The 27,855-nt window shown below is 43.5% G+C and overlaps 2 protein-coding genes, 1 long non-coding RNA gene and 1 other non-coding gene across 6 annotated transcripts in view; 2 read left to right on the top strand and 2 right to left on the bottom strand.

Moving 5' to 3' along the window:
- Positions 1–1,814, bottom strand: part of SNX27 (sorting nexin 27) — an 85,239-nt gene extending 83,425 nt beyond the window's left edge. For all 3 annotated transcript variants that reach the window (XM_069542320.1, XM_069542326.1, XM_069542310.1), the window contains exon 1: positions 163–1,814. In XM_069542320.1, coding sequence (XP_069398421.1) covers positions 163–473 — 311 coding nt within the window. In that variant the 5' untranslated portion in view covers positions 474–1,814. The remainder of the gene's footprint in view (positions 1–162) is intronic.
- LOC138414623 (uncharacterized) lies at positions 791–21,434 on the top strand. The gene is made up of 3 exons (XR_011246932.1): positions 791–867; positions 11,926–12,097; positions 21,337–21,434. It is a non-coding gene; the product is annotated as an uncharacterized lncRNA (long non-coding RNA).
- On the bottom strand, positions 7,658–7,993 carry LOC138414612 (small ribosomal subunit protein eS27-like). Its single transcript, XM_069542363.1, has one exon. It carries the CDS (start codon positions 7,910–7,912, stop codon positions 7,658–7,660), a length of 255 nt encoding a protein of 84 aa, XP_069398464.1. The 5' UTR covers positions 7,913–7,993.
- A 2,250-nt stretch (positions 21,435–23,684) lies between the features above and the next one.
- LOC138431633 (small nucleolar RNA SNORA8) lies at positions 23,685–23,821 on the top strand. Its single transcript, XR_011253784.1, has one exon. It is a non-coding gene; the product is annotated as a small nucleolar RNA SNORA8 (small nucleolar RNA).
- Positions 23,822–27,855: the final 4,034 nt, after the last annotated feature.

The raw sequence follows: 27,855 nt of genomic DNA, 5'->3' as shown, positions 1-27,855 counted from the left end.
GGGAGGTAAAAGGGTCAACCTCCGTGGAGGGGCGGGGGACCGGAGGGCCGGTTCGGGGGTTGCAGGGAGGTGCGGCCTGAGGGTGACAGGGTTAGAGGAGAAATGCAGGGACAGACGGAGGGGAGGGGGCGGGGTGAGACAGCGGGCAGCCCCAATACTCACACCTCCAGAATGCGGTCCCCCTTGCGCACCCCGGCCCGGTCGGCTGCCCCCCCGGGCAGCACGGCGCTCACATGCTGCAGCGGCGCGTACAGCTCTCCGTTGATGCTCCGCAGTTGCCCGCCCTCGCTCACTTGGCCCCGCACGTTGAAGCCGTAGCCGGACTCGGACTTGACGATGCGCACGACCCGCGGGCCGCCGCCTCCCCCGCCGCCGTTCCCGGCGCAGTGGAGCCCAGAACCCCCACCGCCGCCGCCACCTCCGTTCCTGTGAGGGGCTGCGGGGTGAATCCCTTCCCCGTCCTCGTCCGCCATCTTGCGAGCTAGCAAGCCGTACTCCCACCGCCCTACACCTCCACTCCCTCCGCGCGTGCTCGCCCTTCTCAGCCGCCGCGCGACCCCCGGCGCGCGCGCCCGCTTCGCCGACCGCGGGACCCTAGTCGGCCACGGAGCTACCGGCGCGGGTTAAGGGGAGGCAGGGGGCGGGGGAAAAAGAGGACGGTTAGGCGCCGTGAAGCCTCCTGGGAGATGTAGTTTCTGGTTGGTGGGGGCGGGGAGAGGGCTGGGCCCGGGCCGGAGCTGAGGTTTTACGACGCAATTCAGGGCGCAAAGCCTGCTGGGGGTTGTAGTTCGTCTTTTTGTTCGTTTTATCCTCTTGGACCCGGGTCCCTAATCCGGCCTAGAATGTTGGTGACAGAATCATCTTTCGGTGAGGGGCAAATTTAATTTTCTTTTCATTTCATAACTTCTAAAAATAATTCTATTAGGACAGATTTGACATTTGTTATTCAACACAGTCTTAAATTATAACTCGTTTGCTCAGTATTTTGTGTCGACATACATCATTATTACTTTCTTTTCTTCCCTAAATCCTGCCTGCCAGCATACAGAATTTTAGTTCCCCCACCAGGGATGGAACCCGTACCTCTTGGAGTGGAAGTGCAGGAGTCTTAACCGCTGCACTGCCAGGGAAGTCCCTACATACATTATTGTATTTCAGGACTCCAACAATCTTGTGAGACAACTGGGTCATGAATGAGGAAACTGAACAAAAGTCATCCAGCTATTAAGTAACAGGAACTAAAGCCCAGTTATTTTTGTGCAACGTTCTTTTCTTGTATTGCAACTACATAAGAACTGTTGTGTCTGACTCTTTGTGGGGCCCCATGGACTATAGCCCTCCAGACTCCTCTGTCCTTGGAATTTTCCAGGCAAGAATACTACAGCAGAGTCTCCACTTCCCCCCTAACCACGATCCACCCCGCCTCCCCGCGCGGACGGAGCCGAGGGGGCGGGGAGGGGAGGCTCCCTCCCTAGGAGCGTTTGTAGAGCTCGGAAGCAGCTCGCAGGGGTTTGACAGTCCACATGTTTAAGTCTAACAGAAGAAAACAAAAATCACCGGATATGAAGTTATGAGACAGACCCAAATCTACATCTCCATCCTCAGGGCACCACTTTCAGATAAAAACATAGACCTGAATGGCATCATCCAGTATCCAAGGAAACCATGCACTGGGGTGTATACTGAGCAGGATCAAGACAAGGGTGTTTTTCTTAAGAGCCACTGATTTAGTCAATTATCAAAAATCACATTATAATAAATGCTATTCTAAGAATTTTGATTAACCTTTAAATAAATGTTGCTTTGAAAAAAAGAAAAAAGAATACTGCAGCAGGTTGTCATATCCTTTTCCAGGGGATCTTCTCAACCCAGAGTGCCCCATCTATGTAAAAAGCTTATGTAGAGGAGACTATAGTCTCAGTGATTTAGACCTGGATATTAGAGTGGCCAAGTAATAATTTCAATTGAGTAGTGATTTTGTTTTTTGGGGTTTTTTTTTATTAGTTTTAAAATGTTCATTTTTTTTTCTTACTGAAATATAGTGATTTACAATATTATGTAAGTTTCAGGGATACAACATAGTGATTCACAAGTTTTAAAGACTATACTCCATTTATAGTTATTATAAAATATTGGCTATATTCCCAGTGCTGTGCAATATATCTTTGTAACTTACTTATTTTATACCCAGTAGTTTGTACTTCTTAATTCCTAACCCCTATCAGGCTCCTCCTACCTTCCCTGTCCACACTGGTAACACTAGTTTGTTTTCTGTATCTGAGAGTTTGTTTGTTTGTTTCCTTCTTTCTTTTGAGAATCTGTTTCTTTTTTGTTATATTCACTACTGTGTTTTATATCTTAGATTTCATATATAAATGATAACATAGTATTGAGCAATGATTTTGAAGTTACCTTTATTTCAAATTCATTTTGTCTCCCCCAACAGCACAGTAGTGTTCTTTGCAAATAGCAGTAATTGATGTTTTTTGGCTAACTACACAAACGCAAGCTTACAAATATTGTGCAGAATGCCTGGCAAGGCAAGTAAGAAGAACAAGAACAAAAATATGAAAAATAGCTTGCTTAAGCACTTACTGCTCAAGTCTGGCAAGCTAATAAGTCTGTTACTGTTTCATGAATGCTGAAAAAAGATCCAAGATTCCTGGGTCAGAGACAAAGGAATTTTATTCATGACAGGAGCAACAACTTCAGCCCCTTTGTATTAATTCCTCTTGCCCCACCACGTGCCACGAGGATGACATGAAGGCTCAAATGAATGCTGTGCACTTGGTGGACTTAAACTCCACAGCTGAGGAACACTGAGCTTGGGGAACCTACACCATTCTGTAGGGAGTAGTAAGCAAACGTATTCTTTATCCTGGAGGGAGAGCTAATTTCGTTCCTCACATCTGCTCACTGTGAACATAACCCTGAGAAATGAGCCTGGTAAAAACTGGTCAGGGCCTTGCGTTCTTGTCATATGCAGGAAGGTGGACGTGAGTACGTGCGTGCTCAGTTGTGTCTGACTTATTGCAACCTTATGGACTGTAGCCTGCCAGGCTCCTCTGACCATGGAAATTTTCAGGCAAGAATACTGGAACAGGTTGCCATTTCCTACTCCAGGGGATCTTCCCAACCCAGGGATCAAACCCACGTCTCTAGCAGGTTCTTTACTAATGTGCCACCTGCGACGCCCCAGGAAGGTGGGTAAAAAGCATAAAAAACCCATGAAGGACTGTCTCTCTCCACATTATTATGTGCCAAACACTAAGCACTCAGTGCTAAACACTTTATACCTATAATCTCATTTAGTCCTCACAACTCTTTAATGTCTTGTATCTCATAGATTAAGTAAACAGGCAGAGAGAGCTCACACAGCTAACAAGCTGTGAATCTAGGAAAAACAACAGGGATACATAGTTAGAAGAGAATAAAAGTTAATTTACAGAGGTTTGATGACTTGTAAAAACAACAAGCAACCCCTCCAAATAATTTATGGACTATACAGGCATAGGCAGGGGGAAAGCAGTAGAATAGGGAATTCCCTGCTGACTCTGCTTTCACAGCTGAGGGTGCTGGTTCAGCCCCTGGTCAGGGAACTAAGATCCCACAAGCCAAGAGATGCAGCCAAAAAAACAACCCCAGTAGAATAACTAAGATATCTTATTAAAATGTCAGATGAGGACTCAGTTATTATATTATAACATAAAATTAATGTGCCATATTTTATAACCAAGCTAACGAAGAGGGATCTTGATTAGTTAAATAAATATGGAAATGAATAGAAGTTGGAATGAGAATCTTGCTCCAAAATAATAATGGCATTTAGATTGAACATGAATCATTTGGTTTGAACAGAGCACTGGATGGGAAGAAATTTATCCAACAAAGCAAGGCATCAGAGAAAGGAAAAGAGAACTTCCACTAAAAGAGCTGGGCTCTTTTTTTTTCTTCATTTGTGTATTTGTCAAAGATATACTGATTGTCTATCTGCTTTACACTCTGTAATAGTGGCTAGGGATCCAAACATGGTATCTACAAACTCCATGGAGGCAATATGACATGATCAAACCTACAAATGTGCACGCTCCTTGATCTGTCAGTTCCGCTTGTAGGAGTTCACTCTACTGTCACACTTGCACGTGTGTGAAATGACATTTTTGTGAAGTTAGTCATTGCAGTATTGTTTGTCTTCACAAAAGCTAGGAAATGATGTTCATTGGTTAAGATACAGCCACAATGGAAAACTGAAAAACTGTAAGTAAAGAATAAGGAAGTTCTTTACTAAAGAGGAATGACCTCACGGACACTATACACAATAAAATGAAAAGGTGCAGTCTGTAGAGTATGATACCACTTCTGTATAAAAGGGAACCATAGATATGTTTTTGTCTCTAGCAGTATTCACAAGAAGGTCTTCCCAGGTTTCACAGTAGTAAAGAATCCGCCTGCTAATTCAGAAGATGCAGGAAACTCAGGTGCAATCCCTGGATTGGGAATATCCCCTGGAGTAGGAAATGGCAAACCACTCCAGTATTCTTGCCTGGAAAATTCCTTGGACAGAGGAGCCTGGCAGGCTACAGTCCATGAGGTCGCAAAGAGTCAGACAAGACTAAGCCCATACGCAACACACTCACAGGAAACCAGTAACATCGATTGCCTCTGGGAAGGGGGACTGGACAACTATGGGGAGCAGGGAGGACAGGAGTGGGAGACATTTCACGCTATGCCATTTTGTAAGTTCCTTTAGATAGATGAATGTGTTGCCTGCTCACAAAATAAATACAGAAAGAAAGAAAGAAAATACTTAGAAGGATCAGATCAGAAGAAAAGGTGGTCAGAGCATCAATATCGGAAAATAAGACACCATTTCCACTCTCAAGAATCTGGCAAGAGAGACAGCAAAAGAAAAAGTGATTACAGTACAAGCCTTGGCACTCGGGAGCAATGAGAGCTGTGACGGAGGCTGCACCAGCTGCTAAGAGTGCCCGGCGGAGAGGGCTTCCGCATGGAACGGCTGACTGGTCATAGATGAGTTAGCAAGGCAGGGAAGGGTAGTGGTGGAAGGACATTCTGCCAAGGCAGAGAGAATTTTTTTTCAGCTTTTTATTTTGTATGGTGTGTAACTGACTAATGATATTGTGGCAGTTTTAGGTGAGCATCAAAGGGACTCAGCCATGTATACACATGTATCCATTCTTCCCCAAACTTTCCTCCCACCCAGGCCACCACACAACACTGAGCAGAGTTCCATGTGCTGTATTATCAGCCCTTGACAGCTATCCATTTTATATTTTATTTTATTTTTTTATTATTATTTTTTCACCTCCAGAGGCGTTAAGTCTGAAGTCTTATTGAGGACAAAGTTATGTTCCGTAGAAATGACAGCTGAATAAAAAAGGACAAGTGGCTCCTGGATTTAAGAGGTCATTGTTCCAGATTAGAGGGATTAAAAGTTGAAAGATGTTACCTGGAGTTAAAGTACATAGGAAAGATAACAGGCATTTTACAGCGGCAGAGCATTTAAACATTCCTGGCGATGGCACCCCACTCCACTACTCTTGCCTAGAAAATCTCATGGAGGAGCCTGGTAGGCTGCAGTCCATGGGGTCGCTAAGAGTCAGGCACGACTGAGCGACTTCACTTTCACTTTTCACTTTCATGCACTGGAGAAGGAAATGGCAACCCACTGCAGTGTTCTTGCCGGGAGAATCCCAGGGACAGGGGAGCCTGGTGGGCTGCCATCTATGGGGTCACACAGAGTCGGATACGACTGAAGTGACTTAGCAGTTGCAAGCTGAAAAGAAAGGCTCAAGAATTGTAGTTTGTTACATTAGAGTGGTAAAAAGCCAAAAAGAGGTAGAGGCACCAAGCACAGTTCACCCCTTTTTCTCTGGTAAAAAAACAAAAAGAATTTCCCAAAGGGCTAGGTTTTGAGTGTTTCAGCTAGACATCTCAGGATCACACAATTTTCAAATGCAACATCTGTCCTGGATATATCAAAAAACTATCTTCTTTTATTCTGCCAATGCGTAGATCAATGTGACGGTTCAGGTGTTCTCCAGAAGTTCGCAGTTTCTTACCAGAGTCTCCTCTTACCACTCTGTGGTGTGGGCATCAACAGCTTTCCTCTTTCTAGGTAAGGAGTCCTTATATTCAGCACTGTGGACTTCAAACTTGGAAACTACCTTCATTTTATTTCACAAACTAGCTATTTATCACATCTAATCTGGGACATGCAATTGAAACTGACGTAGCCTCCCTACCCTTAGTCACCTGGTGGACCGAAGATCCTGCCCAACTTACTGAGAAGCAATAAACTGCATGTGGCAAACAGCTACCACTCAGAAGTGGAAATCACTGCTAAACTTTAGATTATAGCTGCTGCTAAGTCACTTCAGTCGTATCCGACTCTGTGTGACTCCATAGACTGCAGCCCACCAAGGCTCCCCCGTCCCTGGGATTCTCCAGGCAAGAACACTGGAATGGGTTGCCATTTCCTTCTCCAATGCATGAAAGTGAAAAGTGAAAGTGAAGTCGCTCAGTCGTGTCCGACTCTTCGAGACCTCATGGACCGCAGCCTACCAGGCTCCTCTGTCCATGGGATTTTCCAGGCAGGAGTACTAGAGTGAGATGCCATCACCTTCTCCGTAGATTATAGCTAATTTTGCTCAACTGCATAGTGAGAGATGATTCAGGCAACACAGCAGATACCATTATCTACACATGCATTTCCCATCTTTCAGACAAAAGTTGGAATACCTCTAAAAATCACTGAATAAAAATTTCCTGTTAAGTATATAGTGTTATTTATTTTGAAGCATTACTTTTTTATAGCAATACTTAAGAACGGACTTGATCCTTAAAGCCTTACTCCAGTGAAAATAGATCTTGTTGACATCTCTCTTATTCTTTTTCCAGCATATAATGCCTTCCTAAACAAGATACAGACAGTTTCGGTCGTTTACGTACCAACTCTAGGTACACAGTCAGGTAAAGAATCATCATCTGTATCTCGAAAAATTCAGGTATCACCCTCATTCACCTCTGTTCATCCTTCTGTTTCCTTTCCTCCTTTGCTTCTAGGTTCTTACACATCCACACGTTCTCCCCCTCCGTTCATGAGTCCACAACCCCCACCAGCTCAGAATCAGCTGCAACACTGGCTGTGGAGTATAAGACCCTAACCTCTGCTTGGACAAGTCTTTAACTATAGGGGACTGGAGATTTCTAGCCCCAGATCAGGTGCCTAGCAGCACTCATACACCTCCAAACAAGGCTTCTGAGAACTGTAAATAAAGTATCCTAAGCTGTTTTATATTAAAGTGGTGTGTTGGATTGCGTTTTAAGTATCAACTCTCAGTTCTTAATTCTAAGAAAACATAAAAAAGTGAAAGGAAATACCCCATTTACACACTATTCCAGTTTTTTAATCAAGCTCTGCAGATTTACTCCATGAACCCAGGGATAGCAATGTCCCAAATGGACTTTTTAAGTACTTGGCCACTTGCTTGCCCCAGACTCTAGAGTGACTCTAGAGTCCACACTACTGGTTGCCCCTGAATAGCTTCCTAGCAGTAAAATAAGACAATAGACAGGATGTATCCAAAAGGTGTTTATTGGGATGGTTTCCCATTCATCTTGATAGAAGGTACTTTTAGTGCTGCTTCCGTCTGAAGGAGCATCCTTCTGTAAGCCTTGCTCTTCCTCCTTCAGGCTGGCGGAGGAGAGTAGAGCAGCCAACACACAAAACTACTACTGTTTGTGCATGGCTAAAGACAGTGGTGATTTTATAGCATCCAAAACATTTTACATCCATGAAATAGGAGTTGGGGCTCTGCACCAGGCACTTCTTGTGTTTCTTCTTCTCCTCTTCTGGAGAGGGATAAAGAAGACTCTTTGCGAGAGGCATGTTCTCATGAGGTTGTCACTGCTGGAAAGTTATCCGTTTTAAATGTGGCAGGACACACAGAGATTTGTAAGAACACAGAGCAGTGTGAGAACTGCAAGCTAGAGCAGAGGTGACAGGGAGGAAGCGGGCACAGAGGAGACAGGGGAAATGGGCAAGAGTCAGATCCGGGAGGGTTTCAGATACTGAAGAGGGTGCCCAGGAGTTTGCATGTCATTCCAAATTACTTGGGGGCCTCTGAATGTTTTTGAGCAGAGCAGCAGTATCATCAGATCTGTGCTTCAGAAGGTTTATTCTGTGTAGTGTGGAGATAGAATGAGATAGATCAGTTAAGAAGCGACTGCAGTGATTCAGGTGAGAATTGATGAGACTCAAGCTAGGGCAGTGGTGATGGAGGGGAGAAAAGCTAAAGAAAAAGGACTTGGTGATCATTTGGCTCTCAGGTGGGTGGGGGAGGAAAGAATGATGACTTACCAGTGGAATTCTTTAACAGCAGGTATGAAACGGAAGAGGAAAAAGTTTGGGCGGAAAGATAATGAATTCAGTTTGGGGTATGTTGGGTTTGAGGGGCCTGCAGGAGACCCAAGAAGAATTGATCAGTTACTGGTTGGATGCATGAGTCTGGCATTGGGGGAAAGGGTCTGGGCTGGAGCATAGATTTGGGAGCCATCCGTCCTGGGTGGGGCTTCTGAGAGTCCCAAGGCAGAGGGGTAGTGAGTGAGAGAAGGACCAAGGTCAGAGCCCAGAGAATGCTCTCCCTCGTCAAATTTAGGAGACTTTAAGAGGAAGGAGATCAGGGGAAAGACTGAGAAAGAGGAGTCAGAGAGTTGGGGGACCCAGAGAGAGCAGGGACTCGAAAGTTGATGAAGCTACCTTTGGAAATAGGACACTTTGCAGAGCACCTAGCCAAGCGCGTGGTTAGTCCTCACAATAACTAGGTAAATAAAAGCGTTTTTGAGAAACTAAACTTGGATAACCAGCAGACCCCAATCACACTGCTAGCTAATAGCACAACTGAATCTGCTTTCCATTATCCAGCTTCCTTTTTTTTTTTTTTTTAAAGTTCTTCCTATCCTTTATGATGTACAAAGTCAGCAGGTTTCCGTTAGCTTTTGTGTACTGTGAGGAGAACCCCACCTCCACACCATCACTCATATAGTTCTTTGGTCCTTGACGGCCTGCCTCTTCTCTTCCCCTCTTTGCTGGTCTAACTTCTATTCATCCTTCAAATTGTAGCCTAAGTCCCTCCACGAAACCTCCCCCGAGGATTCCAGTTTACTCTGATCCCTCTCTCTTTTTTAAATTCCTGCAGCAAATACACCTTTCTGTGACCCCATCACCCCCTCAGTGAGTCACCTGCTTGTGTAATTCCCTTGCCTTGAGTGTGGGCGGGACCTGTAACTGGCTTCTAGGCAGTAGAACATGGCGAAGGTAATGGCGTGCCACTCCCAGGGCTACAGACACGTTATATAACACTCCTTTCTTGCTGACTGGAGTGAGAGTCCCTTGCTGGCCCTGAAGAACTCTGCCATGTTGTGAACGGCCTGTGGAGAAGGCTCGTGGGAGGAACTGCAGGAGCCTCTAGCATCTGAGAGTTGCCCCCTGTGGACAGCAAGAAAATAGGACCCTCAGTCCTATATCTGCAAGAAATTGTTACAACCACCTCATGAGCTTAGAGGAGGATCCTGGCTTCCACTCGGGAACATAACCCCTCCAATGCCTTGTTGCAGGCTTGTGAGACCCTAAAGAGAACTGAGCTAAACTGAACCCAGAATCCTGGATCACAAAACTTGTGAGATTATGTGTGTGGTCTTAAACTGCTGGATTTGTGGTAACCTGTTCCATGATGATAGGTAATAAATGTTGCATCTATGGTCAGTTTAGATTGTAACAGTGTATTACCTAGTTTAGCTTTACCTTTCCAATCTGAAAGTAAGCTTCTTAAAAATGAGGAACTTGTCCCACGTGACTTGTCACGCCCTCAGAGTGTATCATAGCGAGAGGCACTAGGGAAGAAGTTCAACAGGGTGGATAGCGTGTTAGTTAAGGAAAGGACTATAAAGTGGCTAATAATATCTGCTGCCTAGCGACATGGTGGGAGCAAATGGGAATTTGTGGGAAACACCTAACATAATACTTAGCACAGGCTATTATTAAGAATGCTAATAAATACCACATCTAGGCCCGTTTCCTCATCTTGCTGATAAAGAACTAGCTGCCTCCACCATCACCCTTTGAAAAAGGAAATAGACCCAGAAAGGTAACAATGACTGTCAAAAGTCACTCAGTAAATCAGTGGCTAGCACCCAATCCTAAGTAGAAAAATGACACGATTTGAATGAGGAGATAAGGCATGTCATATCCCATGAAGTCATCGATTGAAGAAAACAGAAAGAGGACCCCTTTTTTAGGCCTCTGCCCGAATTCTGACTCTTCTTTCTTTTTCACTATCTTTCTTTACTTTTTTTCTGTGAAGACCATGTGGAAAAACACCTTTTTTTTTAGTAAACTCAGTAACTGATTTGCAAGAACGGATAATTCCGAGACTGGACGCTTCCCAAGCTACCTTGGTAAAGAATCCGCCTGCAATGTGGGAGACCTGGGTTCGATCCCTGGGTTGGGAAGATCGCCTGGAGGAGGGCATAGCAATCCGCTCCATATTCTTGCCTCTAGAACCCCCAGGGACAGAGGAGCCTGGTGGGCTACAGCCCATGGGGCAGCAGAGTCGGACAGGACTAAGCAACTGAGCACAGCACAGAGGCTCCCCAGGTGGCCCGAGTGGTAAAGAACCCGCCTGCCAGTGCAGGAGACAGAAGAGACCCAGGTTCAGTCCCTGGCTCGGGAAGATCCCCTGGAGAAGGAAACTGCAACCCACTCCAGTATTCTTGCCTGGAAACCCCACGGACAGAGGAGCCTGGTGGGCTACAGTCCATAGGGTTGCCAAAGAATCTGACACAACTGAAGTGACTTAGCACAGAGGGTTTATGGGGGCTTCCCAGGTGGCGCTAGTGGTAAAGAATAAGATCCCCTGCAGTAGGAAATCCAGTATTCTTGCCTGGAAAATTCCATGGGCAGAGGAGACTGGTGGGTTACAGTCCATAGGGTCTCAAGAGTCAGACACTTCTGAGCAACTGAACACAGAGCATTTATGAGTCAAGATTCCTTTAGTTGCAAAGGAAAGAAACTCATTTCAAACTAGCTTAAGCAAAAAAGAGAATTTGTTGGTTCACATAGCTAAGAAAGACACTGAGTATTTCTGTTAAATGTAGCTGTGTAACAAACCATCCCAAAGTTTAGTGATATAGCACCATCATTTTATTATTCTATGGACTGTATGGGTCAGGAATTCAGATAGGATACATAAAGGTGACTTGTCCCTGCCCCTCGATACCTGGAACCTCAGTTGGGAAGACTGAGGCTCAAGGTGACTCAATGCCTGTGTTCATCTGGATATGTTTCATTTCTGGTTGAGGCTGTCTGTCTGCTGGGACCTCATCTAGGGCTGTTGGCATGACCCCTATGGGCTCTTCATGTAGCTCCTGGCTTCTTCAAGCACGGTACCTGGGTTCCAAAGTCAGAAGTCCCCAGAAAATAAAGCAATAGTGTATGGCATTTTTATGATTCACTGTCAGAAGTCACATAGCACCACTTCCACCATACATTTTCAGATCAAGTGGTCACAAAGGTCTGTCCAGGTGCAAAAGGCAGGGATACAGACACCACCACTCCACAGAAGGAGTGTCAATGTTGCACTGTAATTAGAGTACGTGGGATGGGATATATCGTGGTGGCCATTTCTGAAGAAAATGATCTGCCACTCTGGGGTAGTTCACAGATTCAAAACAAATGCTATAGGAGCCTGGGCCTTAAGGTCTGACACAGAGAACTCGAGGTCGCTTCCCTCTTTTTCTTCTGCCTTTTGTTTCTGCTCAATTCTGTTTCTCTATCTATTAGCAAAAAAAAAAAAAAAAAAAAAACGACCTTGTTTTTCTCAGCATCTGTATATAATTTTCTAGGGAAGGACTCTGGCCATTCCTTGAGTCATGTGCCTACCACTTGGACTGATTGAAGTTGCCTGGAGAATGAAGAACTATGAATATCCAAACTTGGATCACATGCCCAGCTCACATGCCTAAGAGAAAGTTTGCTGGGTAGACTCTAAAGAATCCAATCGGCCACAAGTTCACTGTAAGTGAGCACTGATGTCAGCTCAGTGTGTAATTCTGTTAGGACCCTGTCAGCTTTCTGTAGTTGCAGTATTTCAAAGCCCTTTACCTAGTCATCTTCATATCACGCCCTTGTCTTCCACTTTGTCATACACCATCTGAGATTTCCTGGGTTTCTCATTGGAGAGAAAAGCTCCCTGGCTCTTACAGCTATACTGACTGACTGTTTTTCTTTATCCCTCTCACCACACCTGACCATCGTATTTCAAAGGACCATTCTCAGATAAAAATTTTCTCCATCCTTCCAGTTGCAACTTCCTACACAAATTTCACTCTGTTATTTGTGTCTCTCTCCATTTTCTCCCATATCTCCCCACCTCTTTCTTTTTTCAAAATCAAACTCAATTTTTCAGGAGTACTTTTTCCTAGAAATCTTTTCCCAGAGCCAACAGTTCAGAAATAATACAGTAGGATGGGCTTTCTCATAATAAAAAGACCAATGCTGCCTCAATAGCATCATCCAGTGGAAAAGCTTGTGAAACTTGGGTCATCTGCACTGGTTCTTATTTACCTTTAATCCTTAACAAGTTACTCAGTATGCTTTTGGCTGCAAGTACGGAAAATGCAAAAGTGGTTTAAATAAAAAGGAAATGTATGATCTCACATAAACAGCAAGACTAAAGGTGGGGCGTTCCAAAGTTGGTTAATTCAGAAGCTCATTCACATCATAAAGGATCCGGATTCCTTCCATCTTCCCCTCTGCCATCTTCAGTGTATTATCTGGGTGATGTGGCTAACTCTCCTCATGGAGGCAAGATGGCTGCTAAACTCCAGGCACCACTTCACACATGGCCACCATACTGAGAAGCAGAAAATAGGAACTGTGTATTTGTCCAAGCAAAGAAATCCTTTTTAGAATCCTTACATCAGCGTTCTCTCATGTCTCATAGGCTCGAAGTGTATCACTTGCTAATCCCCTCTATCAATCTTTGGCAAAGGGACTGAAATTACTGTGAATGACTTAAATGCATCCAGACTTACTCCTAGGGCTAAAAGTACCCTCTTCCCTGTGTACATACCTTGCTTGTGAATAGCAGGACAAAATTTGGGACTTGCCAAAATAAAGAAGGGGGAAAGGGAAGGGGGACCGGGCAGAATAGATCTGGATCAGTAGCCACGTGTTTCTTATGCACTGAACTTCTCTTAACTTAGTTTGTCCAACTATAAACTAGACATGATAGTATCTACTTCATCTATATGTAGAGATACTTTTAGAAATAAGATTTTTCACAAGAACGCTTTTATGAAAAGAGTTTAATTAAAAAACAGGTTCTAGGATTATCGAATTCATGCAGACAGAAAGAAAGGTAGTTTCCTGGGGCTTAAAAGATCTTCATGACCCAGATAATCATGATGGTGTAATCACTTACCTAAAGCCAGACATCCTGGAATGTGAAGTCAAGTGGGCCTTAGGAAGCATCACTACAAACAAAGCTAGTGGAAGTGATGGAATTCCAGTTGAGCTATTTCAAATCCTGAAAGATGATGCTGTGAAAGTGCTGCACTCAATATGCCAGCACATTTGGAAAACTCAGCAGTGGCCACAGGCCTGGAAAAGGTCAACTTTCATTCCAGTCCCAAAGAAAGGCAATGCCAAAGAATGCTCAAACTACCGCACAGTTGCACTCATCTCACATGCTAGTAAAGTCATGCTCAAAATTCTCCAAGCCAAGCTTCAGCAATACATGAACCGTGAACTTCCTGATGTTCAAGCTGGTTTTAGAAACAGCAGAGGAACCAGAGATCAAATTGCCAACATCCACTGGATCATGGAAAAAGCAAGAGAGTTCCAGAAAAACATCTATTTCTGCTTTATTGACTATAGTCAATAAAGTCAAAGCCTTTGACTGTGTGGATCAGTATAAACTGTGGAAAATTCTGAAAGAGATGGGAATACCGGACCATCTGACCTGCCTCTTGAGAAACCTATATGCAGGTCAGGAAGCAACAGTTAGAACTGGACATGGAACAACAGACTGGTTTCAAATAGGAAAAGGAGTACGTCAAGGCTGTATATTGTCACCCTGCTTATTTAACTTCTATGCAGAGTACATCATGAGAAATGCTGAGCTGGATGAAGCACAAACTGGAATCAAGATTGCTGGGAGAAATATCAATAACCTCAGATATGCAGATGACACCACCCTTATGGCAGAAACTGAAGAGGAACTAAAAAGCCTCTTGATGAAAGTGAAAGAGCAGAGTGAAAAAGTTGGCTTAAAACCCAACATTCAGAAAACGAAGATCATGGCATCTGGTCCCATCACTTCATGGGAAATAGATGGGGAAACATTGTCAGACTTTATTTTTGGGGGCTCCAAAATCACTGCAGATGGTGACTGTAGCCATGAAATTAAAAGATGCTTACTCCTTGGAAGGAAAGTTATGACCAACCTAGACAGCATATTCAAAAGCAGAGACATTACTTTGTCAACAAAGGTCCGTCTAGTCAAGGCTATGTTTTTTCCAGTAGTCATGTATGGATACAAGAGTTGGACTGTGAAGAAAGCTGAGCGCCGAAGAATTGATGCTTTTGAACTGTGGTGTTGGAGAAGACTCTTGAGAGTCCCTTGGACTGCAAGGAGATCCAACCAGTCCATTCTCAAGGAGATCAGTCCTGGGTGTTCTTTGGAAGGACTGATGCTAAAGCTGAAACTCCAGTACTTTGGCCACCTCAGGCAAAGAGTTGACTCATTGGCAAAGACTCTGGTGCTGGGAGGGATTGGGGGCAGGAGGAGAAGGGGACGACAGAAGATGAGATGGCTGGATGGCATCACGGACTTGATGGACGTGAGTCTGAGTGAACTCCGGGAGTTGGTGATGGACAGGGAGGCCTGGCGTGCTGCAATTCATGGGATCGCAAAGAGTAGAACACTACTGAGCTGAACTGAACTGAATGGGGGAGGAAATGGGGAGTTAGTGTTTAATGGATACAGAGTTTCAGTAAGAGAGGTTGAAAAAATTCTGGAGGCAGAGGACAGTTGCATAACGACATGAAAATACTTAATGCCATGGAAAGGTGTACTTAAGGAGGGTTAAAATGGTAAGTTCTATGTTGTGTATATTCTATCACCAAAAAATGTAATAAAACAGAGAGTCTATTTAAGATATGTTGTTGTTCAGTTGCTAAGTTGTATCCGACTCTTTGCAACCCCATGGACTGCAGCACTGCAGGCTCCTCAGTCCTCCACTATCTCCCAGAGTTTGCTCAAATTCATGTCTACTGAGTCAGTGATACTATCTAACCATCTCACTCTCTGCTGCCTCCTTCTCCTTTTGCCTTCAATCTTTCCCAGCATCAGAGGTTTTTCCAGTGAGTTGGCTTTTTGCATCAAGTGGCCAAAGTATTGGAGCTTTAGCATCAGTCCATCCAGTGAAAATTCAGGGTTGATTTCCTTTAATCAAGAGTGTTCAGCACCACGATTCAAAAGCATCAATAGAGCAAAGATAGTGCGCTAAGCTTGAAAAAAGTACAATATAAATTCTTGGTACCTTAATGTTGAACTTTTGCTTAGTTTGAATTCTGGGTGGGAACCATTTCCCAGCCTCAGCTATCACTTCTGTCCAAATCGTGTGCCATTCTCTCCTCTCACCTCACATTAGCAGTTATTGTGACCAAGGCATAGATCAAGAAATTCCATCTCCAAAACATGCCCAGAATGCAATCAGCCACGATTCCCACTTACTTGCCCTTTGAAGGTTACTTTCCCCTTCCTTCTTTTGTATTCTAGTCCTTTTCCATATAACTGGCTCTCCCCATGTCCATGCCAAGAGGCTTTGGGACAAGGAGGCAGAGAGGAAGACTTGGAGCCAGAGAGAAGCACAAGCACAGAGCACCAGCGGGTGTTGGCAGCTCTCGCAAAATCTATTTACTGACAGCACATAGGTACTAATATTTACTGATCCCTCAGATGTTTGCAAATGAGGCAAAGCTGTGAGGAGCTGTGTAGAGAAGTGGTAGCTATGTTTCCAACCCCAACACCCATTTCTGGAGGACCAGGTAATTCCACGTGCAGCTACTAAAGCTTCCGCCCCGTGTCCAATGCCCAGAGCTGGGCAGTTCTATTACATAAACTTGAAAACAGAGATCATCTATTTGTATTTGTTTGTTTTGTTTGTTTGTTGGCCACGGCATGCAGGATCTTATCACCAGGGACTGAGCCTCTGCTACCTGCAATGGAGGTGCGGAGTCCTAACCACTGCACTGCCAGGAAAGTCCTGTCATTTATTCATATTTATCTTACTCACTCTGGATGGTCTTTTCCAAAACGTTTAGATTATAAAGACCTTCAACATGGAGCACTCACCACTCCATTAAATTCATGTCTCAGAGCTTAATCACACTATCAGAAGGTGTCTCCTTCCATATAACTTTCTACTGTAATTAAAATGGATTCTGGGCAAATGGCCTCCATCAAATTTTGAGTGATGTGTGCCTTCCAATGCAATTGAATGTTAGCAATCAGTTATATGCGTTTAGCTCCTGGTACTAGGCGAGCGCCCCAGGGCTCCCTCCAGGAATGATTTTCTTTTGTTCAGTGATCCTGGTTGGTCACCTTGCAAAACACCCAGCTGGTTACAGGAAAGAGAATCCATTTCTGTTCCGCCAGCCTTGACTGAGTTTGCGCAGTAAGCAATGGGCCAGGACTGAGGACACAGAGAGAATTTCTCAGCTCCTGCCCTTTAGGAATTCTCAAGTCTGCGGGGGAAAAGCAGACGTGAAAACAATGACTGCACAGGGTGATAAGCTTTGAACCAGCTGCTCTGGGAGCACTGATAAAGGATGATTAACTGTCTGGGGATTCTCTGGGGAGTTAGGGAAGTTTTCACCAAACAGTGTCATTGAATGGGGTTTTGAAGGATGGGTAAAAGTTTGCTGAGCTTCCCTGATAGCTCAGTTGGTAAAGAATCCACCTGCAATGCAGGAGACCCCGGGTAAACTCCTGGGTCAGGAAGATCCGCTGGAGAAGGGATAGGCTACCCACTCCAGTATTCTTGGGCTTCCCTTGTGGCTCAGCTGGTAATGAATCCAGCTGCAATGCAGGAGACCTGGATTCGATCCCTGGGTTGGGAAGATTCCCTAGAGAAGGGAAAGGCTACCCACTCCAGTATTCTGGCCTGGAGAATTCTACGGACTGTATGCTGCTGCTGCTGCTAAGTCGCTTCAGTCGTGTCCAACTCTGTGCGACCCCATAGACTGCAGCCCACCAGGCTCCTCCATCCCTGGGATTCTCCAGGCAAGAACGCTGGAGTGGGTTGCCATTTCCTTCTCCAATGCATGAAAGTGAAAAGTGAAAGTGAAGTCACTCAGTCGTGTCCAACTCTTAGCGACCCCATGGAATGTAGCCCAGCAGGCTCCTCCATCCATGAGATTTTCCAGGCAAGAGTACTGGAGTGGGGTGCCATTGTTAGCCCATGGCAAGGAGTCAGACCCCACTGAGCGACTTTCACTTTCTCTTTCACAAGTTTGCTGGAAAGCTAAAGCAGGGAAAGGATTTCCAGGCAGAGGCATATGCAAAGGCAGAGAGATGAGGAAGGACGTGGTGTGTTTCGGAAACAACTGGCAAGGTGGCAGACGCTCAGAAATGAGGCGAGTAAGCTAGTGGGCAGTTTAATCCCAACCATGACCCCTCCTTGACCCTGGGGGAGGGAGGCAAGAGACAAAGCTCTAGTTCTATTGCTGGTGAATAAGCAGTGTTATCTTTCTATAGAAACCTCATATCCTTATATATCCTTTTCTGTGGGTGTTCTAGGTATTTTGCAAGGTTATATTCTACTAGAAACTGTCTTCTCAAGGAATCAAATTCTTTTATATATTTAAAAAGACCCTTGAGCAGGCCATGTGGAATTTTTGGCTGCTGAGTTGATCTGAAATGTGATTATTCCTGAATGGAACCCTGAAGAGAACAAGATGGGCCAGTGCCCCACAGTCCTTACCCCCCTCACTGAATTCCCTCTCCATCCTTTCAGACCCCTCACGTGCCCAGGCTGGTGCTCTTAATTCAATACACACATGATAATTTTGGTTATTTTCATCCTTTCCAGAAAAATTGATTGATTAAGTGTTGGTTTAGCTGAGCTTTCTGGAAACTTCCAGAGCCAATTCTTTCTTGAGTAAGAGCTTATTAAACATGAGCAGAATGAACAGAGACTTCTCAAGGAACTCTAAGAAATGATGGTCTAACACACAAGCCTTACAGATGAGTTTTAACAATCATCTTTCTGCCTGCTAAAAATTTTGTTCAGTCCCTTAGCTGTGTCTGATTCTTTGCGACCCCATGGACTGCAACATGCCAGGCTGCCCTATCCTTCACTATCTCCCAGAGTTTTGCTCAGATTCATCTCCATTGACTCAGTGATGCTATCTAACCATCTAACCATCTCATCCTCTGCCGCCCTCTTCTCCTGCCCTCAATCTTTCCCAGCATCAGGGTTTTTTCCAATGAATCACATCAGGTGACAACATATTGGAGCTTCAGCTTCAGCATCAGTCCTTCCAATGAATATTCAGGGTTGATTTCCTTTAGGATTGCTGGTTTGATCTCCTTGCAGTCCAAGGGACTCTCAAGAGTCTTCTCCAGCACCACCGTTCAAAAGCACCAATTCTTTTCTCCCAACTCCCAGCTCTCTTCCAAGCACTGCCTCTGATGATGTGAGCTGTAGGCAACTTAAACAAGGACAGAGATACGTTTTCAATTTTTCATAAAATATTTACTTTCCTAGAATCCCAATTCTTTTTAGGCCCAGGCTTTCATCTTTCATCTTTCTGGTGCTAGATTTAATTTGCAAAACTGCTCCCATATCTCACCATAACCTGGCTGGCTGCCCTTCACTAAATAAGTGAGTTTGAGATTTACAACAGGAAAGCTCCAGGGGCCAGGCAAGGTCTGTGGAGAGTGGTTGCTTTTCTTCCTGTGAGGCCCACGGTAGGCGGTGCTCAAGGACCTGCTGCCCTCTTGTGGTTGCAGCCTGGGGCGTAGTAGCACCTCCTCTTGGCAAACAAAAAACCTCCTCTAGTTTTCAAGTTCACTGGCTGAACATTGTAGGGCCCTTTCCACCCTCACCCCTACAAAGATCCATGTAATTTTAGAACTGGAAGAGGCCTGGGGCCAGCCCTATTTTTTGATGGTGGAGGTTGTTTTTTCTTAAGAGGAGGAGCCCAAGGATAAGAGAGATTTGGTCATTTAGTTAAGGACACACCCTAGTTAGAGAAGTCATCTGGAATGGAACACTCACGCTCATTAGAAGACAAGAAAGCTAAAAGAAGTTGCCAGCTGAAATTTAGAAAGACAGCGGCTGCTAAAGAGTGGCAGATGCAGTGAGTCAGCTGAGTCTGGAGGATCTGGTGGGCTTCTCTCCATCCGTCAGTGACCACTCCTCCCATTTTCTACTTGCCAAGGAAAGCTGCCTTGTCATTTCACACAGGCCTTTTTTGAACACTGCCTTATGCCAAGGATGCAGCACTCCAGTGCACGAGATCAGGACTTTCGTCCAAGCTTCACTTTTTAATTACTCATACCTCACTCCCACTTTGGGGCCTCAGTTTTCTCCTCTGAAAAATGAGGGAGTTGGATTGGATGTTTTCTCTTTTTTTAATTTATTTATTTATTTTCATTGGAGGATACTTACACTATTGTGATGCTTTTTGCCATACATCAGTATGAATACATGGGTCCCCTCCATCCTGAAGCCTCCTCCCACCTCCCTCCCCGCCCCATCCCTCCAGGTTATCACAGAGCACCAGCTTTGGGTATACGGCTTCATACATCAAACTCGCACTGGTTATGTATTTTACATATGGTAATGTAGGATTGCTGGTTCATATGGTGGTTTTAGTCCTATTTATTTACTATCTCCATACTGTTCTCCATAGTGGCTGCACCAGTCTGCATTCCCACCAACAGTACAAGAGGGGTTCCCTTTTCTACATACCCTCTCCAGCATTTATTGTTTGTAGACCTTTTGATGATGACCATTCTGACTGGTGTAAGATACCTCCTTGTCATTTTTTTTTTTTCCTCCTTGTCATTTTGATTTGCATTTCTCTAATAATGAGTGATGTTGAGCATCTTTTCATGTGTTTATTAGCCATCTGTATGTCTTTGGAGAAATGTCTCTTCAGGTCTTCTACCCACTTTTTGATTGGGTTGTTCATTTTTCTGGTATTGAGCAGCATGAGCTGCTTGTATATTTTGGAGATTAATTCTTTGTCAGCTGTTTTGTTTGCTATTATTTTCTCCCATTCTGAGGGCTGTCTTTTCACCTTGCGTATAGTTTCTTTCACTGCTTTTAAGTTTAATTAGGTCCCATTTGTTTATTCTTGGATTGGATGTTTTCTAAAGTTTCCTTTAGTATTGATAGTTTATGATTGTCTGTTTGCCTCTTGGCATAGGAATATCTGGTGGCATTGTTAAACTTGGGAGAAACTTGAGGGCTGAGTCTGTATCTTTTCCTCTTCACATCCCCAAAGCCTAACCCAAACCACAGACATATTACATGCTCGAAAATATTTGTTAACAATAGTTAGCATATTCGGGGACATCCCTGGTTGTCCAGTGGCTAAGACTCTGTGTCAAATGCAGAGGGCCCAGATTTGATCCCTGGTCAGGAAACTAGATCCCACATGACACTAGGAAGACCACCCCCATCCCACAGCTAAGACCCGGAACAACCAAATAAATAAATAGATATTTAGAATAGCAATAATAATAATAAGCATATTCAGTATATACTGACACTGCCAGAAACATTACATAGGATATTTAGATATGGTTTTGTATTGACAGTCACCACACCTGTGAGGTTATAAAGCGCAGCATTAAGCACAGGGACTGTGGGACCAGATTGTCGATGACCGACTTCTGGTTCCATACTTCCTACGTGTGCATCCTTTCTCTGTGTCTCAGTTTCCTCGTGTGTAAAATGAGAATTAAACAGCAATGCCTAGCACATAAGTTCTCAGTAAATGTTCTCACTAGGTAGACATGGCTGTCTTGATTTTATGGACGAGGAAATTAAAACTGGTGGGGTGAGCTCACGTCTGACTCTTTGTGACCCCATGGACTATAGCCTGCCAGGCTCTTCTGTCCATGGGATTTTCCAGGCAAGAATACTGGAGTGGGTTGTCATGCCTTCCTCCAGGGGATCTTCCCAACTCAGAGATCAAACCCATGTCTCTTATATCTCCTGCTTGGCTGGCAGGTTCTTTACCACAAGTGCCACCTGGGAAGCCCCCTTTACCACACTACCTGGGACCAATTAAGAGAGAAGATGAAAACAATTCAAAACAAAAAACAGAGGTAAGTGCCCTCTTCAGTACGGAAGAGAATACAGATTTCTCCTAATCAGTGAGGATTTACAGAGCATATACTTTGTGGCAGTACCAGGGCCAGGCACTGTGGGGATTAAATATTTCCTTGACCTTTCAAAGCTTGCAATCTAGTTGGTGAAACAAACATATGCAAAATCTGGATTATAATATTATAATTATTACATCCTAATAGAAGATGATATAGGTTATTTGTGTTAATTGATTGCAGAAACAGAACACACAGCACAGGCTTGAGAATTCTGGGAAGTCTTCCTAGACGAGGAACTCAGGCTGTCTTGAACCATGCTTAAGGTTTCCCGATATTGTCTTTGATTCTTTTCTCTCCATCTCTGTAGATCTGGTTGGTCAGTCACCAAGGCCTATTGGTTCTTTCCAAATGATTCTCACACCAGTCCTTTACTTTCAAGTCCAGTGGCCATAATTCTAGTTCAGCCCCTCATTATTTCATGCCTGGAAGTACCCTAATAATCTATTAACTTCTCTCTTTGCTGCCAACCTCTACCTTTTCAGTCTGTGCCATCTACCTTTTTTTGATTAACCTTTGTATTTTATGATGTCACTCCTATGATTCATTCATCCCAACTTCCATTCAACTAATATTTATTATTGAGCATCTGCTGGGTTCTAGGCATCACTCTTTATGTACTAAGGTATTCAGTATTGAACAAGATAGGCAAGGAAGAACCCTGCCCACCCTGGGATGTGTATATTAGTTTTTTAAAACTCCAAAGGACTGGGCTTCCCTGATGGTCCAGTGGTTAAGACTCCACACTCCTAAAGCAAGGGGCATGAGTCCTCTCCCAGGTAGAGGAACTTTCTGCATGCCACACAGTGCAACCAAAATAAGTAAATTAATTAAATAAAATAAAAATTCCAGCGATGTGGCTTACCTCCCCCTAACCTCCTACTACTTTCCAGCGGGATCTTCAGCCAGGCTCACCACCCTCCCACATGCCTCATTTATTTCCAACTCAAGCTTTCTTTGTGTCCTTTCTCTTTGAACCTTCCTGTGCCCAACCCCTCAGGGTCTAGTTCTAGCTCTCCCTCCTCCAACCCTTCTCTGCTTTTCTCTTATAGCACAGACTGCCTCTCTCATATCCGCACCTCACATGTTCCATTATCTATTTCTATTCATATCATTTCTATCCATTTTTGTTCCACAACATGGTATTTTTTTCCCCTCTTCCCATCTGATAAGATCCTAAGCTTCTGGAGGACTACAGAATGTTCTATGTTTTTCCATCCTGCCCTCCCCTAGCACCCAGCACAATACTGTCTAAATAATAGTTTTTTCTCTTCCTTTTCTTCCTCATTTTTTTTCCTCCTAACAATAACAATTAACATCTGTAAAACACTTCACATAGTGCTCTCATGTACATTATAATCCATAAACTGCACAATACCCTTGTATCAATTATCCATAAATATTTAATGGATTAAGAGGTCAAAAGAAGAAGCCATTTCTGGTGAAGGAAATAACACCAGCAAATGTACAAGGGAGTAATGATCCTGGCATGAGTGGAAGGCAGTGTGGGAAAACAGCCTTGCTGGAAAGGGAAGGCTGAACCCTATAGAAAATTTGGAAAATGAAGAATAAAGATAACAAAAAACAAACAGAAGAATAAATCCTGCCTGAACACTAACATGATTAGTAGTTAGGTATGTTTATTTCTAGCCTTTTGGAGAAATTTTATTTTTTTTTTGCAAAGCTGAAATAAGTATCCATAAAATTTTGTGTCCTACTTTTTTTCACTTAACATTCTAAGCGCAGTTCCCTGATGTGACATAAAGGCCATTTGTAAATGCATAATATTCCAGAGTGGCTGCATCCGCAGGTACTTGTCCATTTCTTTTATATTGGACACATTGTTTCCCATTTTATGCTACTATTAATATAAGAAGCACAAATCTCTTGTGCAGAGAGAAGAAATGGAAGGAGATGGGTCCTTGGTGAGACCTCAAACTGTTCCGTGAAGGCTCACTTAAGCCTAAAAAGTCTCTGGATTTTCTGATTTTCTAGTCACCTGAGCCAATCAAACTGATCCTTTATTGCTTAACCCAACTGAGCTGCATTTTCTCTGATTTGCAACCCACCTAACGCAAGGACTCCAAGGGCAGGACGGTGCTTGTCTGGCTCACTGTCGTAACCCTACCTCAATCCTCAGTCCAAGGCATGGAGTAGGAGCCTCATAAAAATGTGCAGAAAAAAGAATATGATTGCACTGCATGGTATCTGCATTCAGCAGTTTGTTCCTGCTGGCTGTTCAAAAGACAGTGCGATATAAATTCAGTATCTGGCATCGTTGGTTTTTTTGCTTTGTGCATGTTAGACCTGGTATTTCTACTGATACAGTATCCTTTTAGTTTCTGATACTGTTCAGTTTGACATAATCTTCAATAGTAACTAATACTTTTTTTCCTACGGTTGTCAGAAACTAGACAGATCCCATCTCCTGACCCTAAACAGGATCCTATAGTAAACTGCTTGAGGAAATTGGATCTGGAAGATTACAAGTGGCAAACTTTGAAGTGAACTCCACTGAAGATCTAAGAGGCCCAACTAAAACAACTGTGGCATCACAGCTGTGGATTGAGCAGAACTTTTTGAAAGGGCTAACTTGAAGATGGCAACTATGGAGGAGCTATGGTGACTGGCAGTGCAAAGAATCAGGAAGTGTGAAAATTGTTAAAAATTTATTGACTTAAATAACTTGGCCTATGTTATGAATAAAAAGAAACCTTTGTGCAGAAAGTCAAAAAAAAAAAAAAAAAGAATATGAACTCTTGCATGAATTATCCATTCTAATCCTCACTGTTGATCTCTAAGGATCTTGGTACTTTTATCATTTTTAGCTTATCAATAAAAACATTACCTCTTCATCATATTTGCCACTAATAATTCCTCATATTTTGGCCTATTTTAGTTTTTTAACTAAACTTACATTTTTATGAACTAAAATATTTTCATTCATGGCCTTTATTTCTGTTTTTTTAACTGAGACGCAATTGACATATACTTTCCTGACCTTTAATAGTAAAATGCTAAATAGATCTCTCAGAGTAGACATTCAGTTATATTTTCTTCCAGTTTTCCTACAGTTAAGGTGTAATATTTAATTTCTTTGATTTACCTAGAACTTATTCAGGTATACTGTTTAAGGTTAGAATTCTTTTTTTGTTTTCTAGATTCTTAACCAATTGTTCAAATACCTTTTCCCCACTGAGTTGCAATGCTTCTTTTATCCTTTTTTAATGCTTCTATAAAACTGGGTCTACTTCTGCCTTTGCAAGCGTGTTAAATTGATGTGTAAGCCATGTAATGTTTCAGTATCCCCAAGGCTAATAATCCCCTAATTAAACTCTGTCTTCAAAATTTCCTTTGCCATCTCCCTTGTTTATTTTTCCAGATGAAATTTGAAAATAATTATATCCGATTCTAAAAGGACTCTATTGGAATTTTCATTATAATTACACAAAGCCTAAAAGTAAATTAAGGAAGAAATGACATCTTTACAATTTTAACTTTGCCATCTGGGAAAGCTTTTCTTCATTAAGTTTCCCATATTTCTCAACAAAATATGGTCATTTTTCTCACATAGATCACTGACACTTCAAATAAAGTTCATTTCTTGGTATATTTTATTGACTATTTTTTATTTTAGATTGCTTTCTAATTGGGAAAATACTTGTGCATGTAGGGCAACGTGCTAGCTTGTCAAGACAGTCCACTTGACACTCACATTGTCAACTCATCCTTTTCTTTCTTATCCATGTGCCTGCAGGTACCACCCACACGTCTGAGTTCTGCCCTCTGGAGCTAGATGGAATAAAACCGCACCTCCTTCTATGAGACAGATTTTCATCTCTTCGGAGACTGCTATCATATCTCCATCAGCCTTCTTTTGTCCTGACTAAATAAACCCATCTGGTAGGATGAAAATAGTATCTGGGAAAAATTCAAATGATGGTGCTGAGGAGAGTAGATGTAGGGTAGGTTGGGCTAGAGGCGAGGGGCCAGTAAGGTTTCGGTGGTAATCCAGGCTGACAGAGATGGGCTACAGGGACTGCCCTGGCAGTCCAGTGGTTAAGGCTTTGAGTTTCCAATGTAGGGGGCACAGGTTTGATTCCTGGTCAGGGAAATACTGTATCAATAAGATCCTGCATGACATGCAGCATGACCGAGAGAGAGAGGAGAGAGAGAGAGAGAGAGAGAGAGAGAGAGAGAGAGAGATGGGGTGCAGTGAGACTGCGAACATGAGAAAGGGAAGGTCTGGGATATTTCTCAACAGAGGAAACATTAGGACGTGTTGACAAACTAGATATAAGGGATAAAGAAATGGAAATAAGAGTCAAAAGTGGCTTTAAATTTCTGGTTTGAATCACTGAAGAGAGTGATTCTCTCTACTAAGAGGAAGTATGAGAGTTGGAAAGGGAAGTCTGTTTCAAAGGCAGTCGGTTTCATTTCTCTTGATGCTGAAATTACAGTATATCCAGGGACTTCCCTGATGGTCCAGTGGTTAGGACGCCATGCTCCCAATGTGGGGGCATGGGTTCAATCCCTGGTCAGGCAACTAAGATCTCATACACCACATGGAGTGGTCAAAAAAAAAAAGTACAATATATCCTAGGAGACAGCTCTATAGACTAGTTGTCCAATAATAGAAAACATACGTATTGCTCTGTGACCCAGTGTTCCTGGCACAGTGTTTCTAACACCTTTGTAAATTCCTGAGTGATAAAAGCACTGGGATCATCTTCCACTCTAATGAGGAGACTTTGGATGGATTGCTGGTTGGGAGCTGGTCACTAGAGAGCCTGAGCCATGATAAAAACTTGGAATTCTCAGCTCCATTCCCCACTTTTCCAGAGATGGGAGAGGAGCTAGAAATGGAATTTGTGATTAATCATGCCTACGTGAGGAAGTCCATAAAATCCCAACAGTATGGGATTCAGAGAGCTTCCAGGTATGTGAACACATCCTTATACTAGGGTACCCTTATACTAGGGTACATCACTAGGGAGGTGATGTACCTCAACTTCACAAAAACGAAAGCTGCATTTGGGACCCTCCCAGACTTCACCCTATGGATCTCTTCACCTGACTATTAATCTGCATCCTTTATTATATCTTTTTATGAACTGGTAAAGGTAAGTAGGTGTTTCCCTGAGTTCTGTGAATCTCTAGTCAATTAATTGAACCTAAGGAGAGGGTTATGGGAATCTCTGGTTCGCAGTCAAGTCAGGCAAAAATCCAGCTAGGGACCTGCTACTTACCTTTGGCATCTGATTTAGGCAGGGGCTAGGAGAAGGCAATGGCACCCCACTCCAGTACTCTTGCCTGGAAAATCCCATGGACAGAGGAGCCTGGTAGGCTGCAGTCCATGGGGCCGCTAAGAGTCGGACATGACTGAGCGGCTTCACTTTCACTTTTCACTTTCATGCATTGGAGAGGGCAATGGCAACCCACTCCAGTACTCTTGCCTGGAGAATCCCAGGGACAGGGGAGCCTGGTGGGCTGCCGTCTATGGGGTCGCACAGAGTTGGACATGACTGAAGTGACTTAGCAGCAGCGTCTTGCAATTTAGCCCTTAACCTTATCTCCAGGTGAGCTTCCCTGGTGGCTCAGTGGGTAAAGCATCTGCCTCCAATGCGGGAGACCCAGCTTCAATCCCTGGGTTGGGAAGATCCCCTGGAGAAGGAAATGGCAACCCATTCCAGTACTCTTGCCTGGAAAATCCCATGGACTGAGAAGCCTGGTAGTCTACTATCCGTGGGGTCGCAAAGAGCTGGACACGACTGAGCGACTTCACTTTATCTCCAGGTAGATGGTGTCAGAATTGAGCTAAACCCAGCTGGTGGTTGCTAAGAATTGCCTGTTGTGGGGGGCAGAAAACCCCACATACTTGGTGACCACAAGTGAAGTGATCTGTGTATGTTGTAAAGAAGACATACAGGTGGAAAAGTGAGTTTTTCCTGGTGGTTCAGTGGTTCAGAATCCACCTTGCAATGCAGAGGATGCAGGTTTATTCCTGGTCAGAGAACTAAAATCCCACATGCTGAGAAGCAAGTACGCCCAAGCACGCAACTAGCAAGTCCATGCACAATGAAAGAAAGTATAACAAAGATCATGTGTGCCACCACTAAGACTCAACACAGCCAAACAATTATTATAAAAACTGATAATATTATTATATTATTTTATAATTATAACTGATAAATTATTACAAAAACTAGTATTTTCCCTAAATATTAGTATTTTTCTGATTTTCCTCCATAATTATATATTTTACATAGCAGGCCAGTTCAAACACATAGAAATAGATATAAAACAGACATAAGGGTGCCCCAACTCCTGCAGACATGCACGAGTCTGGCTTGGAATACTAGTG

Source organism: Ovis canadensis, chromosome 1, assembly GCF_042477335.2.
Source record: "Ovis canadensis isolate MfBH-ARS-UI-01 breed Bighorn chromosome 1, ARS-UI_OviCan_v2, whole genome shotgun sequence".
Taxonomy (NCBI): domain Eukaryota; kingdom Metazoa; phylum Chordata; class Mammalia; order Artiodactyla; family Bovidae; genus Ovis; species Ovis canadensis.
This window is presented reverse-complemented; position numbering and strand designations above follow the sequence as displayed.

Excerpts from the sequence above, each read along its gene's own strand:
- LOC138414612 (XM_069542363.1), bottom strand. The coding sequence starts at position 7,912 with ATGCCTCTCGCAAAGAGTCTTCTTTATCCCTCTCCAGAAGAGGAGAAG.